Source organism: Zeus faber, assembly GCF_960531495.2.
Source record: "Zeus faber genome assembly, chromosome: 20".
Classification (NCBI taxonomy): Eukaryota; Metazoa; Chordata; class Actinopteri; order Zeiformes; family Zeidae; genus Zeus; species Zeus faber.
In genome coordinates, this window is record NC_137207.1 from 21158532 (window position 1) to 21180979 (window position 22448).

Sequence of the window (22448 nt, forward strand, 5' to 3'; positions counted from 1 at the left end):
TAATTAAAAATAGAAAAAAAAAGGCGACTAGAAATCCACCAAAAAGCCCCTTTTAAAAAGCACTGTTTGCAACACGTAATGTTACTGTCTGAGAACATTATGAGCTTCCTCTTTTTGAAAAAAAAAAAAAAAAAAAAAAAAAAAAAAAAAAAAAGGATATTTAACACGTTTTTGCAGCAGAGTTTCTCAGTTAAGCATTCAGCAAGGTTGTGGTGTGTACAAGTGAAGTTCACGACACAAATGTCACGCTACGCGTGACGGAAATTAACATTTGAGCAAGGCCTATCTAAGAGAAAAAGAGATTTCGGAAATCATTTCCGGTGACAACTTCATCAAACATACTTTTTATTTAGAAAGATCGGTGCAAAAGGCGGTTACAGTACACGGTGTTAGTAGGCGCGGGGGCTTTTGTGTCCGAGGCACGGTTAAAATCAGATGAAAGTCTGTTTTTTTTATCACATTTAGGATGAGGACGTCGCTGGGTTCTGCCCGGCGGCTCGCTCCTGTTGCAGGGGGGTTTCACTCCGGGTCCCACGAAGAGTCCGTTCCAGGTCTTGGTTCGTGCAAAGGACAAACCCTCTTAAAAACCAAAGGCACCAGGAAAAAAGTGGAACATATCAAATTGCAATGTAGACAATAATATTTTGGAATATTGACCCTCTGCAAGTGGGAGGAGAGAGGGGGAGAGTGTGGAGGGAGCCGAATGTGCCTCTCTCTCTCTCTCTCCCTCTCTCTCTCTCTCCTCGTCTTCCTCTCTTTGTCTTTGCGTCAGAGCATTAAATTACAACCACACAAAGCGCTCAGCGCCATCAGCTGACATCGAGCATTTTGGGCAATTAAGCAAAGTAACAGTATTTGTACTGAGCTGAACACTGTTGACGCCACTAAAAGCCTGACTCGGCGCGGTTACCGGACCGGAGGTGATACTCCCGGACTGTACGTCGTTATCGGGCGCTCGGCTTTGTCAACGCCACGCAAACGTTTTTGGGGGAGGGGCCGTGTGAATACTCAAAATGCCACGCCCGACGCTTCCATCAAATGACACTGTTGGGAAGAACAGAGCACTAGTTCTAATAAGCGAAACAAAAAAAACAAACAAAAAAAAAAGACGGATTTTGTGGTTCGCAATCGGTTCAAAGTCTGTGTCTGTGTGTGTGTGTGTGTGTGTGTGTGTGTGTGTGTGTGCGCGCGCCACGCGCGCGTGTGTGTGTTGTGTCAAAAACAAAACACACACGCCGAGGTGTTTCTAACGCTTTCCTCCGGCCTAAGCCGTTAACGCCGAATCGCGTATGCTCTGGAAAATCTCACGGGATAAGGTCGGCGAATAAGGAAAATCTAAAAATGGTTGCGACTCAAGGCGGGCACAACGCCACCAGACTTTCCGACGACTTGCAGGAGACCAAACGGGCCTGACCCCCCAAGACCTCAACATCCCCCAAAAATGGTCACGAAAGTCATCCGGCGTGACAAAACGCGACGGCTATTCCTCACAAATGCAATCTGTCCACAACTACCGACGAGTACTGACAACAACGATGCACCGGGGACACATTTCCCGACACGCCCATGGAAATAAACACACAAAACGCATGGCATCCTGTTTCGTTTTTTTTTTTTTTTTTTACTTTTTTGACAGGTGGACGGTGAGGCAGACCCCCCGCTGGGGTGCTCAACGTGCCGCCACCGCTTCCCCCACTCAGTCCTTCAGCTCCTCCACGCCTCCCTCCAGGCCGGCCTCCCCCTCCTCCTTCTTCTGCTCCTCCTCCTTCCCCTCCGCGGCGACGGCAGCTTCCGTCGTGTTTTCCTCCGGCGCCGCGTTCCGTTTGGGCTCGGTGGCGGCGTCCTCCTTCCTCTCGGGTTCGGGGAGGAGGATCACTTTGCCGACGTTGAGGCGGTCGTGCATGCGCCTCATGGCGTCGCCCACCTGGCGACAGACGGGAGAACAGAGCGAGCGTAGAAGTTAGAGCGGTGGCACCCGTTGGTGGGCGTTGGTGGAATTGCAGTGGGGTGTGCAGGGGAAAAAAATAAAATAAAGATTGAGAATATTTCCGTAAATCGAGGGCTTGGCCCAAAAACGGGGCATAACCGATATTTTCAGAATTTTGCAGGCGGGCAAAAACAATCTTTTGTTCGATTGTAATTATTTCATTGACAACTGAATAGAGTATATGAAACACTTGTACTTTTTTAGCTTAGGCTTAAGTGAATTACTATTTTAAAAGACAATCGCATAAAAAAGAGCAATGCACGAAGCTGTCTTGCATATTTGTTTTCAATCTTTATCTTTATTTTGGAAATACGCCATCATTCCACCAAAGGACCAGGGACTTTCCTTTTGGAACCCATTTCCTCCTGTGGAAAAAGGCCTTAAGTACCAAGAGTTTGTGTTGTTTAGCAGGTAAATGTGTCACAAAGGGTTAAATGGAGGAAGGTCGCGGCTCCTCCATTATCTCCATCCATCTGGAAGAACCAGGACGTACATCTCTCTCTGCTTTATCATCTCTTTCGCTCTAAGATGCTCTTGGAATGCAGCGGTGCACTTTACGGATCTTTACTCTTTGTGAGTCGGGAGACCGCACCCGAACTGAGGGAGCAGCTGGCATCTCCCACTTTCAGGGAGAACCAACACAATTTAGGCATTTAGTACCTCGGTTCTTTGGGGAGTGGCGGCCCTCAATTTTCAACTTAGAAGAAAAAAAAAAAAACCCCAAATAAAATTCGAGTGGATCTTTGGCGGAGCCCGCCTACTCCCCTGATCCCCAGGGGGAAACTCAAACCCAAATACCAACCTCTAATGGCCGATGCCATGGCAACCGTGTTTGTCACCTAGCAACAGCTGTCGGAGATCAGACCCTCGCGTGTGATTCGGGCGAGGAGGGGTTCGCCGAGATGCGAGAGACGTAGAATTAAAGAAATACACAAAGATGAATCACAAGCATCAATGGAGCTCGGGTCCTTACAGATGCGATGGGCGCGGATCAGCGCTCCCCCCCCGCCACGCCGCGTTACACTCACTTCAAAAGCAAAGATCTCTTTTTACTCCGCGACTTTTCGAACACAGTTGCATTACGTGGGCTTATGAAAATAAAATAAAATCATGGATTGGATCTATCAAACTATTACGCAAACTGCCGTGACACCACCTACTGTGAGGCATTTTATTATCAATTTAATAATTTGCATCAGCGCTGTCTGCAGAAAAAACCCAAAAAACCTTTATTACCCGCATTCGTGCACGGAAGAAAACCAATTTATTGCTGAAAAAAAAATAATGAATTGGTTCTGAAATGGTTTATTTGAAAATAATCTGAGTTTTTGCGCTGTGACAGTGCCCAGACACCGACTTGTTAAAAATAATAAACAATGTATCCACCGGCGTTCGGCATTTTGAAGCAGACCGGACCGGCCCAGAAAGTTTCAAAATGACCTCAAGCTCCCGATCTGAAATAAAACAACATCTCCTTTGTCTTTCCGCATCGCAGCGGCCGTCCTTCAGTCAGAAGGGGAGTGTGTGGGGAGGCTGTGGCGCAGTCTTGACCAAAAACAACACACTCCCTTGTGAGTGTTCCACTCTCCAAATGCTCTCTGCACTCACACAGGAACTTGAATCACTCTCGTCCGACATCGGAATATAAAGGGAAACATATAATATACATTCAGCAGGTGGGGCTTGTTCCTTTTTAATGCACTAAACACTCTGCTTTCGTGCCTTTATCTGCCTATAATACACTGCCATGGAGCTTGTGTGGAGTAATAATATAATATACCATATAAATATCTACCATATAAATGTAAAATATACCATTCAGTTATATATATACAGTATACAGGATATATAATGGAAAGAAATAAGAAAAAACAAGATAAAAACATTGTTAAATTAAAATGATTAAATCCGTAAAAAAAAATATATATATATAATAAAGAAATTAAATAAAAATGGTATTAAAAGAAAATAAAACCATCAAATATATATATATATATATATTTTTTCTGTGGACACCTTACAATACCTTCACGGACACTTTGTGGGCCACGGGGCCCCAGTTTGGGAACCCCTGCACTAAACTTCTTTCTCCAGGACCCAAGCCTCGCAGACCAGGACCCTTCCCACATCTTCAACCAATAAAGTTATCTGATCTGATCTTATCTCATCCCCTCTCTGTGAAATGGGGGGACGGTGGAGGGGGGCTTAGAGGGGGAAGACGACCAGCCTTATTTATCGATCATCAAATAGGGAGTTTTCCTTTATCAATTAAAAGCGGTTACGCGAACCTGTTCGAAGTGGAAGGTGGAGTCGATGCGGGGCTGGATCTTGCCCTGGGTGTAGAGCTCCATCAGGGTGCTCATGGTGCTGGCGATGAGCTGGTGGTCGCTGAGGAAGCCCAGGTGGAAGCCGCACACCGCCCGGTTGGCCTGCATCAGCTTGAGGGTGCTGATGGAGAGCTGGTTGTACCAGGTCTTGGCCAGCGCCAGCAGGTTCTTCTTCTGCCCCGTCACGCAGTTGGCCGCCCCTGGAAAGACCCAATGAGCCACCACAGACTGGAGATTATACCGGTGGTTTTCAACCTGCGGGCCACAGCCCCCCCAGCGGTCCACAAGGTACTGTAAGTGGGCCGCAAAATGGTGGCAAAATGTCAACTAAAATATTTTGAATTAATAGGACAAAGGGTATAAATAATTAACAAAATTAATTATGTTACACAATTATCATTTTCTTTAAATATATATTAATTACAATTAATTAAAATCAAAAATCCTGCGTTGACTCCACCTATTACTGTCAAGAGGTTCAGGATATTAATTATGGGATGTTATTTAAAAATAAAATATACTTGCCAAAATGTAAATTGTTTGCCCATTTGCTTTTTGCATGAAGGAAATCTAATCAAGATTTTTTTTTATTACAGTTTATTTTGGTATTCCTCTAAATCTCAACCAGAATCTTTGTCCAGCAGCAACGTGCACAAGGAATTGGTGCATGCGTCAGCAAAGATAAAAATTTCAAACAAGAATATATATTTTAAAAAGTGCAAATTTCAAAAACAAATTTTGATTATTATTTATGTATTTTTCTTTGAGACTCGGGAAATGCACCAGCGCCCTTTGTCCGGGAAGGTTTCATGTCTCACCAAACACTATGATGGAGCCCAGTGGCTTCAACAAACCAAAGCCTTTCTGGGTGTCGGAGCCTCCGAGGGGATCCAGGACGATGTCCACTCCTGCGGAGAGACAGGAAGACGGATTGGAGGTCTTAATACGGGAGACCGATAGTTCTCAATGATGGGGTCCGGGGACCTCAGGGGTCCTTCAAGAGGTTCCAGGAGGTCCCCAGCAAAACTATTCATGGTCAAACCATTGGAGAATGTACAATAATGACTGTTTTGACCATAGTTTCACTGTTATCGCCGTAACTAGAGTATCGACAAGTATGGAATTTTGGAAGAAATCATAACTTACAATGATAAAGACCCAGAGACTAAATCTAATTAAATGGGGTCTGTGGCCTACTGTGTGTCCAATTGAGGGCCCTTGATATGAAAATTAAAATGGCAAAACATTAATATCAACTAAACAGAATCTAATGTGAACTAAAAATCACCAAAAAAAAAAAGACTTCCCAAAAGGCAGAAAACCCCCAACTGTCAACCGAGGCGCAAACGCAACGAAATCCAAACCTGGCCCAAATCTCAGAACACTCTTGATGAAAAAACAACAAACACACGTTCGACAGGCGTCCTCACCTTTGGGGCTGATTTTGCGAATTTCCTCCACGTAGTCCTTGGTGCGGTAGTCTATGGGGTGATTGACGCCTCCCTGGACGATGCTCTCATGTTTGCTGGCGGACGCCGTGCCAAACACGGTCACATCGGGCACCGTGCGACACAGCTGGGTGGCTGCGGTACCAACGCCCCCTGAGACACACGACAGATGAGTGAGATCACGGCCAGGCGCAGATCGGGGGTGGCAGAACGTGGGGCGCGTACTCGATTCACCGTGAACGGCGTGAGTTTGGGGGTCGTTGTCAGTTCCGGAACCATGCAAAGCTTCCGACAGCGACACCGAGGTGAAAGGAACAGCGCTTGACGAATCACGAAAACCAGGAAAACGGTTTAAATACCAACACATTCTTATTATTATTATTTGGTGGGATTCTTAAGGGACACTTACTAGCATTTCTTTGCAAACAGTCAACTAAACAGTTGTAAAATGGGGCGGAGAGCTCACCGGTGAAGTGAAAAACCAGATTCGGAAAGTAAAATTTGACTCCGGGATTTTGTGTCAAGCATGTGGATTTGCAAATGAAGATGAACTTCAAGATCCAACAGCTGACCAGTGCATGGCTGGGATCTGGACCAATCTGCAGCTCATGTTTCGTTGGCTCTGGCAGAATATGTCTGGCAACCCTCCCATTCAAACAGATTTCCACCCAACCTTGCCGGGGTCGGGCCAATCACAAGCGTTTATCTAATAGGGGGCGGGTTTGATACCGTGACGATGCAGAGGAGAGCCGTTGACGCACCTTACCAAGATGGCTGCCGCTGACGTGGAGCGGTCTGTTGTATCCGCTATTGCCGTTGATGCACCTTACCAAGATGGCTGACGTGCAATGGTCTATTGTATCCGCATTGATGCATCTTACCAAGATGGCTGCCACTGACATGGAACAGTGTGTTGATTCCGTTATTTCCCTTGACAGACCTTACCAAGATGGCAGCCACGACTGGAGTTGGTAAAAATTAAATTTACCGACTCATTGGCTCAGCGCTACTTCACACGTTTCCTTACTCTGATTGGTTGTAGCTCTATCCAATGCTCTGATTGGTTGTAGGTCTATCCACTGCTCTGATTGGTTGTAGGTCTATCCGATCCTATTAGGTTTAGAGGAATATCTGGACACTATAATGGCTTTGGGCTTCGAGTTGCCTTCACTGCATCCAAAAAACAGAACAATGTCCAAACAATGGAGACGTTTTCTTCCTTTCCCCGTATTCGCTGCCTCGTCGAGCTTCTCTTTCCGGTTGTCGTGTTGTCATCGGTCTGAAAGGCCGCTCGGTGCGGTACGCAGCTGGGGCCATTTTAATGCGATTTGCTGTTGATTTATTGCTATGAGTGTGTGAAGATACCAGATTTAAAAGCTGCTTGTTCTCCTCACACAACTAACCAACTAACTGCGGATTAAAAAAAAAAAGGGAAAAAAAACCCACAAAAGTACAAAGGGTCTATTTGCGCTGACAGCTTGTTGACACAAAGACATTATTTGTTTAAATGTTCTGGCATTGATAATGAAGTTAAATTCCGGAGCCTGACTTGCCACTGTAAAACCACAGCGAGATAATGACAAACACAGCGTGATGAACATTAACAGGAGTGGGATGCAAACACATTCCGTGTTCGACAACAACAGCACGAGGTAATAAATGATGGCACGGGCCACACAGTAACAGAAGTGGCACCACAGCCAGGACAGAGGGCCGTTGCTATGGCGATGGGGGGTGGTGATGGTAGTGGTGGGGTTGATTTAGGAGAACCGATTCCTCATTTAGGTCTTACCTTTACCTCTAAATTTCCTCATGACTGTTTTAACCAATTATTATCATTACTATGATTGTTTTTACTGCTGTTACCACTAAAGCGTGCTTTACACCGAATCCGACAAACGGCAACAACAAGCCGGAAGTCCATTCATTCCTATGGTGAGTCGGATTCCGCACGCGAAAAGCTGCAGTTTTTTTTATTGGGGTTGGTAAAACAAAGTAAATAAATAATGTCTATAAAATAATGATCGTTGACGTTAATTGTCATTGATGTTGGATGTCACCATATTCACTATCAATAAACCTCTTTGTATATCAGTCAATTGTGCACTGCAGGGTAGTTCTTGTTCGCACTCTGCAAACACTATATAAAAGACGCTTTCAACCCTCATTCATGGAAAATGGTAAACGTCCAGCTGAGCAAGCAATCTCTCCCATCTCTCCCGGCATCTTTTGTGACGCAAAACTCGGACGCAGTTCATCCCACGGCCACCGGGATGCGGATACGCGTTCAGTGTCAAAGACAGAGCAGCTGGACCTGATAAGAATTTGGCATTTCAGAACTCCCTAAAAGGCCACGTTATCGTAGGTTTACAAAGACGTAAACAACCTCCACTTTATATTCACACACACTACACACACACATTAAAAACCTCCACTCTATCTTTATACACACACACACACACACACACACACACACACACACACACACACACACACACACACACACACACACACACACACACACACACACACACACACACACACACACACACAGGCTGCTATCTGACTAATCAGCTTTTCTGAACGCAGCCACATGCCCAGATAGGAAAATAGTTGTCTACGTGTCTTGTGTGTATTTTTTCTAAGATGTTTATCCCAGTTGCCATTCACCTACATGGGAAACGAGAAAATAATGTAAAAGTTGTTTTTCGACCTGCCAGTACAGGGCGACAGTGAGACCGGCTTTATATTGTCCTATTTTACTGTGTAGAGTTAGCGGTTAGGTTTTAATGTATATATTTCCACCTCTTTCCATACAGTGCCATTTTCTTTTTTAATATTTTTTATTCCATTGCTTTGTTATTATTATCATATAATGTCGTTTTTTGTTTGTTTTATTTTATCCTGATCTAAAACACTTGGTGACTATGATTTCTCAGAAAGTATTTATTCTTTATGTATTTGGTGATGGATTCTGATATGCATGTAAGGACATGAGCCAGGGTTAAAGCGCAGTCCAATGTGGGCGTGGCCAATGGTGAAACGGAAACTCAATCTATCAATAAACGTTCTATTAAACTAACACAAAAGGCATCAATGGATAAATGGGACCAGCTGCAAAAAGCTAGGAAGTCCAAACTAAACAAAACATCAAACCTAAAAAGGACAATTCAAGAGCTACTGCAGGACAGGGAATAGGAAACAGGTGCGTTGCACTTTGGACAAATTCAAGACCCTGTGCAATGAGGCAAAGGAAACTCGGGGATCTCTGTTGCAACTTTCGCCTCCTGAAGGAAAGGAGAAACATGAGACCTGGCTCAAAGCAAAAATGTTGAGTGTCCACGAATTTAGTGATGATGTGAATGAGTGGTTTTTACAAATGCGGACATTTCCAAACCTACAGAAAATGTAGGTCAAACCCAGCGACGGCATTCCCAACGTTGGAACAAATGTTTCTCGTAAGAAACGCAGCAGGAACACGTCACGCCGCCAGTTCAAGAGGCAGTAAACCCAGGAGATCGCGCATGCATTCAGGCAGAGAGCCGCGCTTGGAGCTCGCGCCGCTGGCTCAGAGGCGATGCACGCACCCCTCACGCTTTCTCAGATACTCAATCAGATGGAGGGGAATCGTGCTTCCAAAAGGGAGAAAGGTTGAAGTAAACCTGCACCTCTCTCCGCCCCCACATGCCGAAGCATATCAACCACCACCTATGGACTCACAACAACAACAACAACAACAACACCAACCATCCCAGGAGCGAGCGACATCTCACAGTGGAGGTACGTTCCTACCACCCCAAAAGAGGACTGAAGGTGGATCACTTGTCGACGAAAAGAAGACTGATCGATGGCACGGAGTGGCCGTGGAGCTCACAAGTGAAGTTGTCGTCAACTGAAAACATACTTTTCTGACTGGAAAAGGGTCGGCTGCACCGAATCCTGAAAAATAAGTCTGACTCTACTGGAGATGAGTCGAAAACAAGAAAACAAGTGAGTCATGAGGATGCAGGCGTCAATGGCGACAAAGTGGAACAGGAAATGCAACGGATTAAGGGCGATCTTTCGGAAGCAGAAACCAAACCCGTCCTTGGCTTCACGCAGCAGGAAAGGGTTCCACAATGAATTTGCTCAATTATCATGGGGCAAATCCGAAGTGAAAAGGGGATAGCGCCGCCTACAAACCGGACCCTGTCCTGGAAGCTGGACGGCCTAGAGTCGGCGGGGGATTGAGCGAGGCGGTCATGCCCGAGGATGACAGAACATCCGGTCATCCTATCCCAAGGCCAACACGTATCCCCTCTGACACGACAGCACACCCCCGGAACAGGTGTGCCACGGCGGAAGACACCACATTATGCCCCGACTGCGGAGGGAATACTGGATGAGCAGATCCAACGCGGCAACGAGAAAGATCCTGTCCAACTGTGGCAAGAAAATGGCTGACGCGCCTGTAGAAAGAATCGTTCCGGATCTTCCTCCATTCACCGACGCTGAGAGTTTTTTTTCCCTTTGGGCCGATTGAGATCAAGAGAGGACGTAACCTTAAAAAGCGTCAAAAAGAGTCATTTTTTCCATGTACGGGCATGCGGAGCGGTCCACTCAGAAGTTGCCTACTTACTGGATGCTGACTCATGCACACCCGCTCTGCGCAGGTTGGTTTGGTGAAGTGGTCAAGTATCTCATTGACGATCTGACAATGGAACCAACTTCATTGGTGTTGAGGTGAAAAGCAGTCTTACCACCTGGACTTTTTGCGAAGACCAACCTCTACATCAGAAAGGAGGTGGAGACAAGCGCGGTACCTTTCCGACCTTTTTTTGGAAACGCCGGCTTATACCCCTTTCCCGCTGCACCAAACACCTGCTAACACCCTCTGGCCCCTTTACCTGCACGAAGTGATGCGTGTTGAAATTGTTAATAGACAGGATTATCAGTATCATTCCCTCATTTCATATCCAATTTAGGATCCAAAATAAAAATCAGAAGTTATTGATTTTTTTTCTGCACGGGGGACCATGACATGTTGTGAGTGTGGGGATGGCACCGTGGGAAGCACAGTGGAGAACCGCCACCCCCTCACTCCAGCATCGCCCCAAACCGGTCCCCCGATTTGTGCGCGGGTGCTGCTTCTACTGTCCTGTTGGGTCGTTTATGAACGATACGATTTTTATGTGGTTGCTGGTTTAAGTTGCTGTCTCCTCTACTGTCGTATTCCCAATCACACTGGAACCATGACACGCCCCTTTTCCGACGTGTTTGTGATGTCTAACGTGAGGCACTAGAAAAAAAAACTGCCTTTCTTCTGGTGATGGGAAAGTTGTCGATCGCCTATTTTTAGCGGGTTGACCGGGGTTGAAAAGATCCGGGTGAACCCGGCTGAACAAGTCTTGTCCCTGGAGACATTGTACTCGCTGCAGATGCTACAGCCCCACGTAGTTCCCGGTTACTCTAAAGAGTTCCAGAGACCCACCCAGACCGGAAAGGACTGGTGCGTTCTGCACGAGTGCAAACCAAGGCCGACGCACTGGACAGGCCCCGTGACCAAACTCTGTCTTCTTCAAGAAGCTGCTGATAAGATGCAATTGGACAGAAGTTACTGGTGACGTCTGACCCATAGAGGATTTTATCTTTGTTTGTTTTGTTGATTCATTTTTTCACATGCATTTATTGGCTCCATTATATAAATATGTCTTGAATTGTTTATGCCCTCCTGCCATTAACAATAAGGGGCCGGCGTGTTGGAGACATGATGTCGTTTTTTGTTTGTTTTATTTTATCATAATCCAAAAACACGAGGCGACTATGATGTAAACACATGCAGTTGTGACATTGGACACAGGGTGGAGCATTAATGTCGGAAATGCATTTGGCTGAGCCCCAGGTGGTGAGGATCGGGTATGGGGTACAGGAAGCAAACCGTTTTTAACCGTGTCATTGGGTCGGCGTGGTTACGAGAAAGCTGAATTTAAATGCTTTTTGAATGTGGACAGTGCTGCCGTTCACATTAAAAATAACACATATGCATCGAAATGGGTTGGACGGGACATCTCACCCGCCGCCATGTGGATGAGGATGCTCTTGCCCGGCCGCAGGTTTCCCATCTGGAACAGCATCATGTGGGCCGTCAGGTAGTTGACGGGCAGCGCCGCCGCCTCCTCGAAGCTCATGGCGTCGGGCATGAGGAAGGTGTGGTCCGCCGCCACCACCGCCAGCTCCTGCCACAGGCCGCTGGGGCTCAACATGAGGACGCGGTCCCCCACCTGGACCACGTGGGAGGACGCAAGAAAAAAGCGAAAGACAAATTACGATAAGATAAGACAGAGTGACAAGATAAGCCCTAAATATGCAAGAGACATAATCTTTTTTTTTATATATATATAAATAATAAACAGCTCAACAAGTAAAATAAGTAATACAAAAACCTAATAATAATAATAGTAATAATAATAATAATAATAATAATAATAACAAACAGCTCAAGATATACAGTGTAGCTATTTTTTCAATGTAATGCTAAAAGAATAGTATTTAAAATTGAGATGAACAATATATATATATATATATATATATATATATATATATATAGTATCTGTCTCTCCATTTAAAGCTGAAAATACTCCACTTGTCACTGTGTAAAAAACACCGAAATGTGAAGGACGCAGGAAAGAGGTCTGATTGGGCGACGGACGCCCTTGTGCTTCCTGTTAACACAGCAATCAAGATCTGCCAGCCACGCCCACTTCCTGCTGCACTAAAACCCGAGACAAGCAAGACACACACACACACACACAAACTGTGACTTCCGACAGACATTCATGTGGGTTTTTTCACATGCATTTAATTTATTTAATTTATGCATTTAATAACCCATTTTTCGGGTGTTTAGGAGACACGGGCGGCTCCCACAGGCGACACGGACGTGGTTTCCCACTAAACCCTTGTTGATCTGAAGGGGTCCACACGGGCCCCTGGGAAGGAGCCACTCGGTGCCCAAGCAGAGTCCCAAAAGCCCAGGGTACGTCTGCTTTGTCTCACCTCGACGCAAAACAAACGGCCTTGGCCCTTGGCCCCCTGCTGGAAAAAAACGCCGCTACATCTCAGAGACACAACACCATCCCTGCTCAGCTCCACCCAAAAAAAAAACAAAAAACCCCAGTGTCCGGAGCTTCCAGCTGCTGGTTTTGTTGTGGTGGATTCAGTGTCTTACGGCATGCCGCTCAGATCCAACTCCCACAGAAAGACATTGGAATGCACCGCTCCCATTTCAGGATTCTCCTTCTTGTAGGAGAGGGAGAAGGAAGGTGGGACGAGAAGAGGGCCCGAGAATTTTGCTATTTTGCCGCCACTTTTTCCTGTAATATTGTTGCTACGTATTGCTGTATTTTGAAGTGTCTTGGAGTACCTTGAAAAAAACTACATGCATATAAACCGTACAAATATAAAAATAAAATGTATTGATTATTATTATTATTATTATTATTATTATTATTATTATTATTATTATTATTAATATTAACTATTGCACAAAAATCGTTGCAACATGAGCAATTGGAAAGTGTGACAAAATGTTCCTCTTTTTATAATTTCTATTTATTATTAATTTAATATTTATTTAATTTTATTTTTTTCTACTATTTTGGAGCTGGCACCACTCACTTGATGTGTTACAATTCACATTTAGACCTTAAGCAACAGATTTTGAAATGTTCCATTTTAAATCAGGAGCAACCATTTTTGGCCCGTCCCCGGCCTTGTTTTAGGCCCCAAAAAACTCATGACATGACAACAGCAATATCAGAGAGTGTGACAAATTGTCGTCTCTCAATTTTTTCAAAGAATTATTATTTTGGAGCCAGCACGTCTAATTGTCTGCATTACAATTCACATTTATATGCAACAGCTTGAGGCTAAATAAAGCCCGCTTCACACCTAATCTGACAAACTCCAAGAACAAATCGGAAGTCCATTCATTCCTATGCAGAGTCAGATTTCCGCGTGATTTCGAGGCTCCGGGACGCGTTCAAATTTTCCAACTCATGCGACTGTGGGATGCGATTACGGAGTCGGTGTGACGCAGGCTTAAGGATCTTTTTTACTTTGCTTTCTAAACTGACATACCTCGGCAAAGGGCAGACACTCCACATTGCATTTTAAAGGAAACTGTGGAAATGGTTATGACAACGGCTACTTTCATTACATCATAGAGCGCAGAGGGAGCTCCAAATGGATTGTGTAGAAATTACGACACATTTCAAACCTACTCAACTACATTTCAGAGTAAAAACGTGTCAATCGAATATCAATATCTCCGTCTTGTATATCAGAAATGTCCCTAAAAGACCCCGTGCTCATATCAAGTGACCCCACGTTGGGTCTCGACCCCAAGGTTGAACACATCTGTTTGAAATACTTATATACTCCGATATTGGGTATTAGCATTTTCACTAGTCACTAGTTTACATTGATGTATGAGTTGGATATTATTCAATTACTGATCCTAAAAATGGATCTTTAAACTAATGAATAGTACATTTCTGCTGCCATTACAGTCAGCACTGTTTTTCTTTTTGGAGTCTTATGCGTCTTCTACCATGAAATGTATTTTTGTGGTCGTAGATTAACCCCAACTCCCAAAGAGAAAAGGAAGTGGAATGCACCACTCCCATTTTTGGATTCCAGCTCTTGGGGGACAGGGAGAAGGATGGCGGGATGGGATGGGAAGTGCAGGGAAGGAGAAGAAGCGGGGATGAGGAGGAGGAGGAGGAGGAGGAGGAGGAGGAGGAGGGGAATTCCAGGCTGACACTGAGGGAGAGGGCGGAGGCCATTTGAGAGCAGGAAGGAACCTTTTATATGGAGCATTGCATTATGGTCCACAAATGGGAGGGAAGTGATCAGTCGGTCTATTATCTTTACCTGTGATGTTAGGTCAGTGTTTTCATGTCACACACACACACACACACACACACGTCCTCTAAAAAAAATCAACATTAAAAAGCTGCAGGACGAACTCACAACGCCGTGTTAAAGTGGATATCCGTAACATTTTTTTGTATCAAAAAAAATCCTGTATTTGATATTCATCCCTCATTTAATTAGCTGGCGCTGGCGCAGTATGCATGCGGTGCTCTGTATGGTGTTTCCATTGTTGGTGGCGGGGTCCGCCACGCGCAAGAAGTGAAAGGCAGCCGCACAGCAAGTTGTGGTCAGTGAACTGTGGATTTGGATGAGCATTCACAAAAAAAAACAAAAACACAAATATCCCCACGACCTCAAGTGACCAATAAAAGGAGACGGCCTAACGAAGAAGACAAGTGTGACTCCGGATACTGAATAGGAAAGGTTACAGTTTGGAATGGAACTCTGGGATTCGCAGTATCACCCACCCAACACAGGCCATCTCATGGATTACCACCTTAATACAAATATTAAACGACAACGTCTTTATTTACGTGCGAGCGAGCGGAAACGACCGAAACCACGAGGGGAAAAAAAACAAAGGCATGGAAAAGCAGCGTTGGACCGTGGTGAGTTCTCCTATTATCCAAATGAGAGCGTTGCACAGTGACGTAACCCGGAGCCAGGGCCAAAAACCTCAAAGTGCAGGGGAAGTCAGGAGAACAAAAAAACAACACACAGCGCAGGAACAGCAGCGAGGAGTCATTCCCTCTGTGCCTCAGTCATGAGGTGTTTGTCTGGAGTATGACCTCGTCCGCAGCAGGATCAGAATCCAGTTCCCACGCGTTTTAAACGCTCTTTGTTCCACTTGATCTACCTTAATCTGTTACCAATTAGTAGTGGATCAGGAGGCTGAAAACAAAAAAACACACAAAAAAAAAAAGGGCTTGAGAGTCGCAAAGTTTGTCCGAGCTCCGGGTTTAACACTTGCCGGTCAACTCTCTTTTCTTCACAGTTTGCTTTCTTCGGACTGACCGGCGGATTTGGTTTTTGGCTTTTCTTGGTCACTTGAGGTGGCGCCGGATTTTTTATGTTTTTTATTTGTGGATGCTCACCCATATCGACAGTTTACTGACCACAATAAGCTGTCGTTGCATTGTTGCGCGAGAAAGGCGTGGCGGACCCTGCCACCAACAGTGGAAAAAGCATAGGGAGGAGCACATAGATTGACGCAGCCATTCGCAGCAGCGAATGGCTGCTGAAAAAAGCCAAATATGGGATTTTCTAAACAAAATGATCATACGGATTTGCACTTTAAAATATGCAGGGTTAGATGGATTGATTTGGGTGGGGCTGGTTCACCACACAGTATTTTACTCCTCCTTTTTACAAACGTCATCTGAGAAACTTTATTCACATTCCCATCTTTTCCATAAAAACCCTGAATCCTACATTTAAACATCCATCACTTGGCCCCACTCACCTTCCTGTCCGCCACGCCCTCCCCCACGGCCTGGACCACCCCGGAGCCCTCCATGCCCATGATGACGGGCGGGCCGGGCAGCGGCTCGTACAGCCCCTGCCGCCCCATGAGGTCCGCGAAGTTCAGCCCGCACGCCCGGACCCGCACCAGGACCTCCCCGCTGCCCGGGTCCGCCCTGGCCGTCCGGACCTGGAGCCGTATCTTGTCGTAGCCCCCGTGTCCCGTCAGAACCAGGGCCCGGGAGGTGAGCGCCGCCGCCGCCTCCTGCTGCCCGGGGTGCGAGCGCTGCATCCCGGACTCGGACCCAGACGGAGGCTCGTCCGGGGTCTGGTCCTGCTGCTGCTGGGCAACCGGAGCCTCCTCTCCCGACATCGTGAACTCGATTCCTTATTCGCTGTTAATAACTATGAACGGACCGAGACACTTGTTGAATGATTAGTTTGCTTTGTGATGTCATCGAACGGTGCGAAGAGTAACTTCCCTGCGCTCGGTCCGCGGGGACGCGCCGGAGCGGCGACGGTACGAGGAGCGAGAACGACGCGTTCGGAGCGAACAACTCGTTGAAGTGACTCGCGAGTCACGACTCACTCCGGCAGAAAGTGCACGTTCCACCCGCAGTCACCGAGAATAATCACTGAAGACTGAAGGCATATGACATACTACTACTACTACTACTACTACTACTACTACTACTACCACTACTACCACCACCACCCCCACCAACACTACTACTACCACTACTACCACTACTACCACCACCGACACCACTACTACTGCCACTACTACTACTACTACCACCACTACCACCAGTATTACTACTGCTACTACTACCACCACCACTGCTACGACTACTACCACCACTACAACTACTACCACTACTACCAGCAGTGCTACTACTTCCACTACTATGACTACTACAACTACTACTACTACAACTACTACCACTACTACTACTATTACTACTACTACTACTACCACTACTGCTACTACTACCACTACCAGTCCTACTACTACCACTACCGCCACCACCACTACTCCACTACTGATACTACGACTACAACTACTACAGTATTACTACTACCACTACTACGACTACCATACAACTACTACCACTACCAATACAACTACTACCACTACTACTACCACTACTGCTACTACTACTACTACTACTACTACCACTACTACTACTGCTACTAACACCACTACTACTACTACCAACACCACTACTGCTAATATCACTATTACTACTACTACTAATGCGTCTGCTACTACTACTACTACTACCATTACCACTACTACTACTACTTCCACTATGACTACTTCTACTACTACTACTACCACTACAGCTACCACTACTACTACTATCACTACCACTACCAGTACTACTACTACAAATTCTACCACTACTACCACTACCACTACTACTAACACCACTACAACTTCTACCAACACTACTACTACTACTACTGCTGCTTCTGCTGCTACTACTACTACTGCTACTACCACTACTATTACTACTGCTACCACTACACTACCACTACTACTACCACCGCCACTACTACTGCTACTACTGCTACTACCACCACCACCACCACACTACCACTACACTTCCACAACTGCTACCAACACCACTACTGCTACTACTACTACTACCGCCACCACCACTACTACTACTACCACTACTGATACTACTACTACTACTACCACCACCACTTCTACTACTACTACTACTACAACTACTACTACCACCACTACTACTACCACTACCACCACCACCACCACTACTACTACTAACACCACTACTACTGCAACTAGCACTACTACTAATAATAATAATGCTAGTGCTACTTCTACCACTATTACCACTACCATTACTACTACTACTACTACTACTACTACTACTACGACTACTTCTACTACTACTACTACTACAGCTATCACTACTACTAGCACTACAGCTACCACTACTACTATCACTATTACCACCACCACTACTACCACTACTACCACTACTGCTGCTACTACTACCACCATTACTACTACTAGTACTACCACTACTACTATGACTACTACCACTACTAGTACTACTACTTCTACTACTACTACTACTACTACTACTACTTCTACTACTACTACTAATAATAATAATAATAATAATAATAAAAATAAATATAGCTGCAAGCAATAATATAGAGGGTCCAGTTTAGCCGTATTAGCTAGGTATTACAATTTTCCGAGTTTCTGAATGCCGGGGTCAGACCACACAAAAATATCTTGTAGTCTGATCCCGGCATAAAACACGTGAAACATCGTTTCACGTCGACGGTTTGGGGCTCACAGTTCACATCGGCTTCTCCAGTCTGTCGTGGCAAACAATACTGTACAACACGCAACGATACAGCGCAAGTACCACGCGAAGCCACCAGGGTCTACACAGCGCAAGCCTCGGAGTAGGAACGAGCCTCCCGGAGAACCGCACATACGTAACGTCGGATGATGACGTCACAGAGCGCCCGGCTCCTCAAAAACGAATCAAGGCACGGCAGCGTTCTTCAACCTCCGGTGAATTTGCAGCGGCTTTCCCATGGTTTCTGCTCCATATGTGCGTCGACGCCGATCAAACCTGAGCCACAACAAGTCCGGGCCGTCCCGGTTCCAACGAGACCTCAGCCGTGTCCGTGTGTACTGCGGTTGGCGTGTTTCAGATACTTTTAGCCCGAAAAATGCCAGGAAGATCAAAAATAATAAAAACATGAGCAAAAACAATTTTAACTAAAATAATAATAATAATAATAATAATAATAATAATAATAATAATTATAACCATTGTGATGGATTTACGGTTTTGCATTCCTCCAGATAAATCATTTTGACGGAAGTAAATCATTTTTGGGATTCACACTTAAATCACCAAAATAATTTTGAGAGAATTTGGCTCAATGCAGCATTTTCCGGGATCCGCAGCATTTTCAGTGTTCCGTTGTGTCAGTATTATTATTGTGAGAATCCCCAACTCACCACTCAACAGCCGAACCCACTCATCCGACCCGCCACGCGTCGAACCCACCGAGTCGAACGAACCAAGAGTAGGACAAATCGAACGACTCTGACAAAAGGAGTCGAACCTTCCATCTCGATACCAGGTTGTTCCTCTGGAGAGGGTGTGGTGAGCGACGAAACACGGAGATCGGGCCCGCGTGTAAAACTGGACGGGGGTGGAGCAGGACAACAGCAGCTTGTTGGGGGACAAAAGCAACAGGTGCTATCAGATGTCAATAAACCCAGATAATACCATGGAAATCCCTTTCCCGCTTTCAATCCTTATCATTTCATATTACACATGGATATATATAATTTTACATCAACACATGGTGTTTTCATTTGTAATTGTGCAAGCGCCCTCTGAAACGAATGGGGTGGGGGTTGCTCGTGCAATGTGAATGCAACGAAACTTGATGCTGATTGGAAGCCTTAAAAGATGTGTCGTGTGTCTGCTGGTGTCGTGTCGGCAGAGAGGAGGCAGAGGAAGTGAGAGGTTGCTGAGGAAGCCAAAAAAATGCTGAAGGACGGAAATGGAAAGTTCAGCGAAGGGGCGCATGGTCACATGGTATAGGTCACATTTCCATTTTCTACTTCTTCACAGAGAGACAGGTAAAAAATAAGGCATAATGTGACACTGTGATGCACGGAAGACAGCGATTTGTACATTTGAGGGGTAATCCATATTATTATTTTGTTTTGATTCATGTCGATCTTAAGGATTTTCACTTGGAGTCCAAACTTTTGACTCTTTAAAGTCACCTGCCAGTGGCACGGCCAAGGGGTGGCGATTTTAGGGGGTGGACTGGGGTCACTGGGGCCTACCCCAGACCTGATAGATGGTTGGTCAAGTTCATCAACACAAGAAGGCGTGGCAAATGATGATCAATGATGACAGCTAATCCGCAGTCATGGTAGGACTGAGGCTGTGAGAGCTGTGGTCGGTGGACACCTCCAAGGAGAGGGGGTTTCGGAAGCGCTCTCCGCCTGTTTCTCAACCACTGTCTATCCCATCCCTGTTTCAAAAGTCACCTAGGCGATCGAGTGAGTGAGGTTTTTTTTTTTTCTGGGCGCAGTTTCGCTGCCCCCTCTTGAGATGGCGCCCTAGGCGGACACCTATGTCGCCTACAGTAAGGGCCGCCTGGCCACCCTTATGGGGTGGCCCCCTGCTGGGGGCGCCACTGCCACCGAGGGGTGGCCGAGGGGGCCATGGCCACTCTGATGCAATCTCTGGATTAAAAAAAAGTAAAAAAAAAAAAAAGTAATAATTCACAAGCAATCTCTGCACCGCTGTGCGTCGCCGTTCACAAAAACGAATGAAAACAAATTAACAAATAAAAAACAGTGTGTGCGGTTGAAAAAAAAAAGAAAAGCCTTGCGCGTAACGGGGAGACTTTCTCATTCACTCTCTTACCCCCGAACATCCTCCAGTTTTCTCTGCTTTAGCCTTACATACCTACAGCCCTACAAGCTCTTTCACTTGATATTTCCATTTGAGAGGGATCTGTAGATCCACTTTTTACAATCAAATAGGATACCTTCACTTTGGATACAGACGTGTAGTCGTACGGTGTGGTGCCACGGCTCTTAAAACGGCTTCATTATTTCTTATCACGTTGGAATGTAATTGTGTTTTGAAAAAAATCTTTAAACACAGAGAAATCTCACCTCCACCGGTGCGTGATGCCGTGTTCGGCAGCAGATGGAGCTAGAGACTTGGAAAAGAATACACCACACACACACACACACACACACACACACGCACACGCGCGCGCACGCACGCGCGCACGCACGCAGGCAGGCACGCACACACACACACACACACACACACACGATTATTGCTGATATCAGAGTGCAAGAAGGTGGTGGGAGGAGAGATGGAGAGAAAATAGAGAGAGTGAGAAGGGGAGAGAGAGAGGGGGAGAGAAAAGGGGAGAGAGAGAGAGAAAGCGAGGGAGAGGAAGGGAGAGAGAGAGAAAGAGAGGGAGAGGGAGGGAGAGAGTCAGGGGGGAGAGAGAGAAAGAGAGGGAGGGAGGGAGGGAGTGGGTGGGGCCCGGAGAGAAAGTGAGACGGAGAGAGGTGGGGAAGAGAGGAGAGGGGGGATTCAGAGAGTGGGAGAAGGTGAGAAAGAGCGGGGGAGAGAATGGGATAGAGATAGAGAGATGGACAGAGGGGGCGATAGAGAGGAGGGGACAGAAGGGGGAGAGAGAGAGAGAGAGGGAGAGAGAGAGTGGGAGAGAAAGAGAGAGAGAGAGATAGAGAGATGGACAAAGGGGGAGATAGAGAGGAGGGGACAGAAGGGGGAGAGATAGAGAGAGAGAGTGGGAGAGAAAGAGAGAGAGAGATAGAGAGATGGACAGAGGGGGAGATAGAGAGGAGGGGACAGAAGGGGGAGAGATAGAGAGAGAGAGAGATAGAGAGATGGACAGAGGGGGAGATAGAGAGAACGCGAACGAAGGGGGAGAGAGGGAGGGAGATAGCGAGAGGGGGTCAGAAAGAGTTAAATATAATAATAACAACAGTCATAATAAGAATAATAATAACAATAATAATAATAATAATAATAATAATAATAACAATAATGATAATATTAATAACAACAGTAATGATAAAATTAATCCTCTCAGGTGTGATGCTGACGGACCGCCCTCGCGTATGACGTCACACACCTAGACGGCCTCCGATTGGCTGTCAGGGCAGCTTGTGGGCGGGGCCACGGGGAGGACCAAAACCCAGTGCGGGGAGTTGTGGAGCCCGGTCCAATCTGCATCACTTTCACGCAGCCCCACGCACGGAGCGCACCCGTCCCGCTTTCTTTTGTTTACTTTTTATTAGCGGTAGTATTATCACTATTATTTCTATTATTATTATTATTACTATTATTAATTTCTCTGACACCCCGAAACGGAGATTTGACCGGGTCCACCTGGACACCCGGGACCCCATGGAGAGCAAGGCGCTGAGCCGCTGCAAGGTGGTGGTGGTGGGGGACACGCAGTGTGGGAAGACGGCGCTGCTCCACGTCTTCGCCAAAGACTCGTATCCAGAGGTGAGAGGGAGGGGCACGCAGAGAGAGAGAGAGAGAGAGAGAGAGACAGACAGAAAGAGACAGACAGAAAGAGAGGCAGAGAGAGAGATACTCAGAGAGAGAGGGACACACACGCACACAGAGGGAGAGAGAGAGACAGACAGACAGACAGACAGACAGACGTGCGTCATGGTGTCCACCCAATAAGTTTTACGCACGGTGCGACACTTGTCATCAGTGT

General features: G+C 46.1%; 2 protein-coding genes across 2 annotated transcripts in view; one reads left to right on the forward strand and one right to left on the reverse strand.

The window, feature by feature from the left end:
- Positions 1-338: 338 nt before the first annotated feature.
- LOC307245888 (synaptic vesicle membrane protein VAT-1 homolog) lies at positions 339-16618 on the reverse strand. The gene is made up of 6 exons (XM_080021614.1): positions 16141-16618; positions 11815-12022; positions 5745-5915; positions 5133-5222; positions 4276-4514; positions 339-1924 (listed from the first exon to the last, which is right to left on the reverse strand). The coding sequence occupies exons 1-6, from the start codon at positions 16510-16512 to the stop codon at positions 1697-1699; spliced, it is 1308 nt and encodes a 435-aa protein (XP_079877740.1). The 5' UTR covers positions 16513-16618; the 3' UTR covers positions 339-1696.
- A 5401-nt stretch (positions 16619-22019) lies between these two features.
- The window catches only part of LOC307245889 (rho-related GTP-binding protein RhoN-like), a 31374-nt gene continuing 30945 nt past the window's right edge, over positions 22020-22448 (forward strand). Inside the window, exon 1 of the mRNA XM_080021615.1 lies at positions 22020-22228. Within this exon, the coding sequence (XP_079877741.1) occupies positions 22124-22228 (105 nt within the window). The 5' untranslated portion in view covers positions 22020-22123. The remainder of the gene's footprint in view (positions 22229-22448) is intronic.

Bases quoted from the DNA above. Each gene is read 5' to 3' on its own strand.
- LOC307245888 (XM_080021614.1), bottom strand. From the start codon at position 16,512: ATGTCGGGAGAGGAGGCTCCGGTTGCCCAGCAGCAGCAGGACCAGACC. The intron at 12,023-16,140 runs GTGAGTGGGGCC...CACGTGGTCCAG, and splicing joins AGGGCGTGGCGGACAGGAAG to GTGGGGGACCGCGTCCTCAT. The intron at 5,916-11,814 runs GTGAGATGTCCC...CGTGTGTCTCAG, and splicing joins CCTCATCCACATGGCGGCGG to GGGGCGTTGGTACCGCAGCC.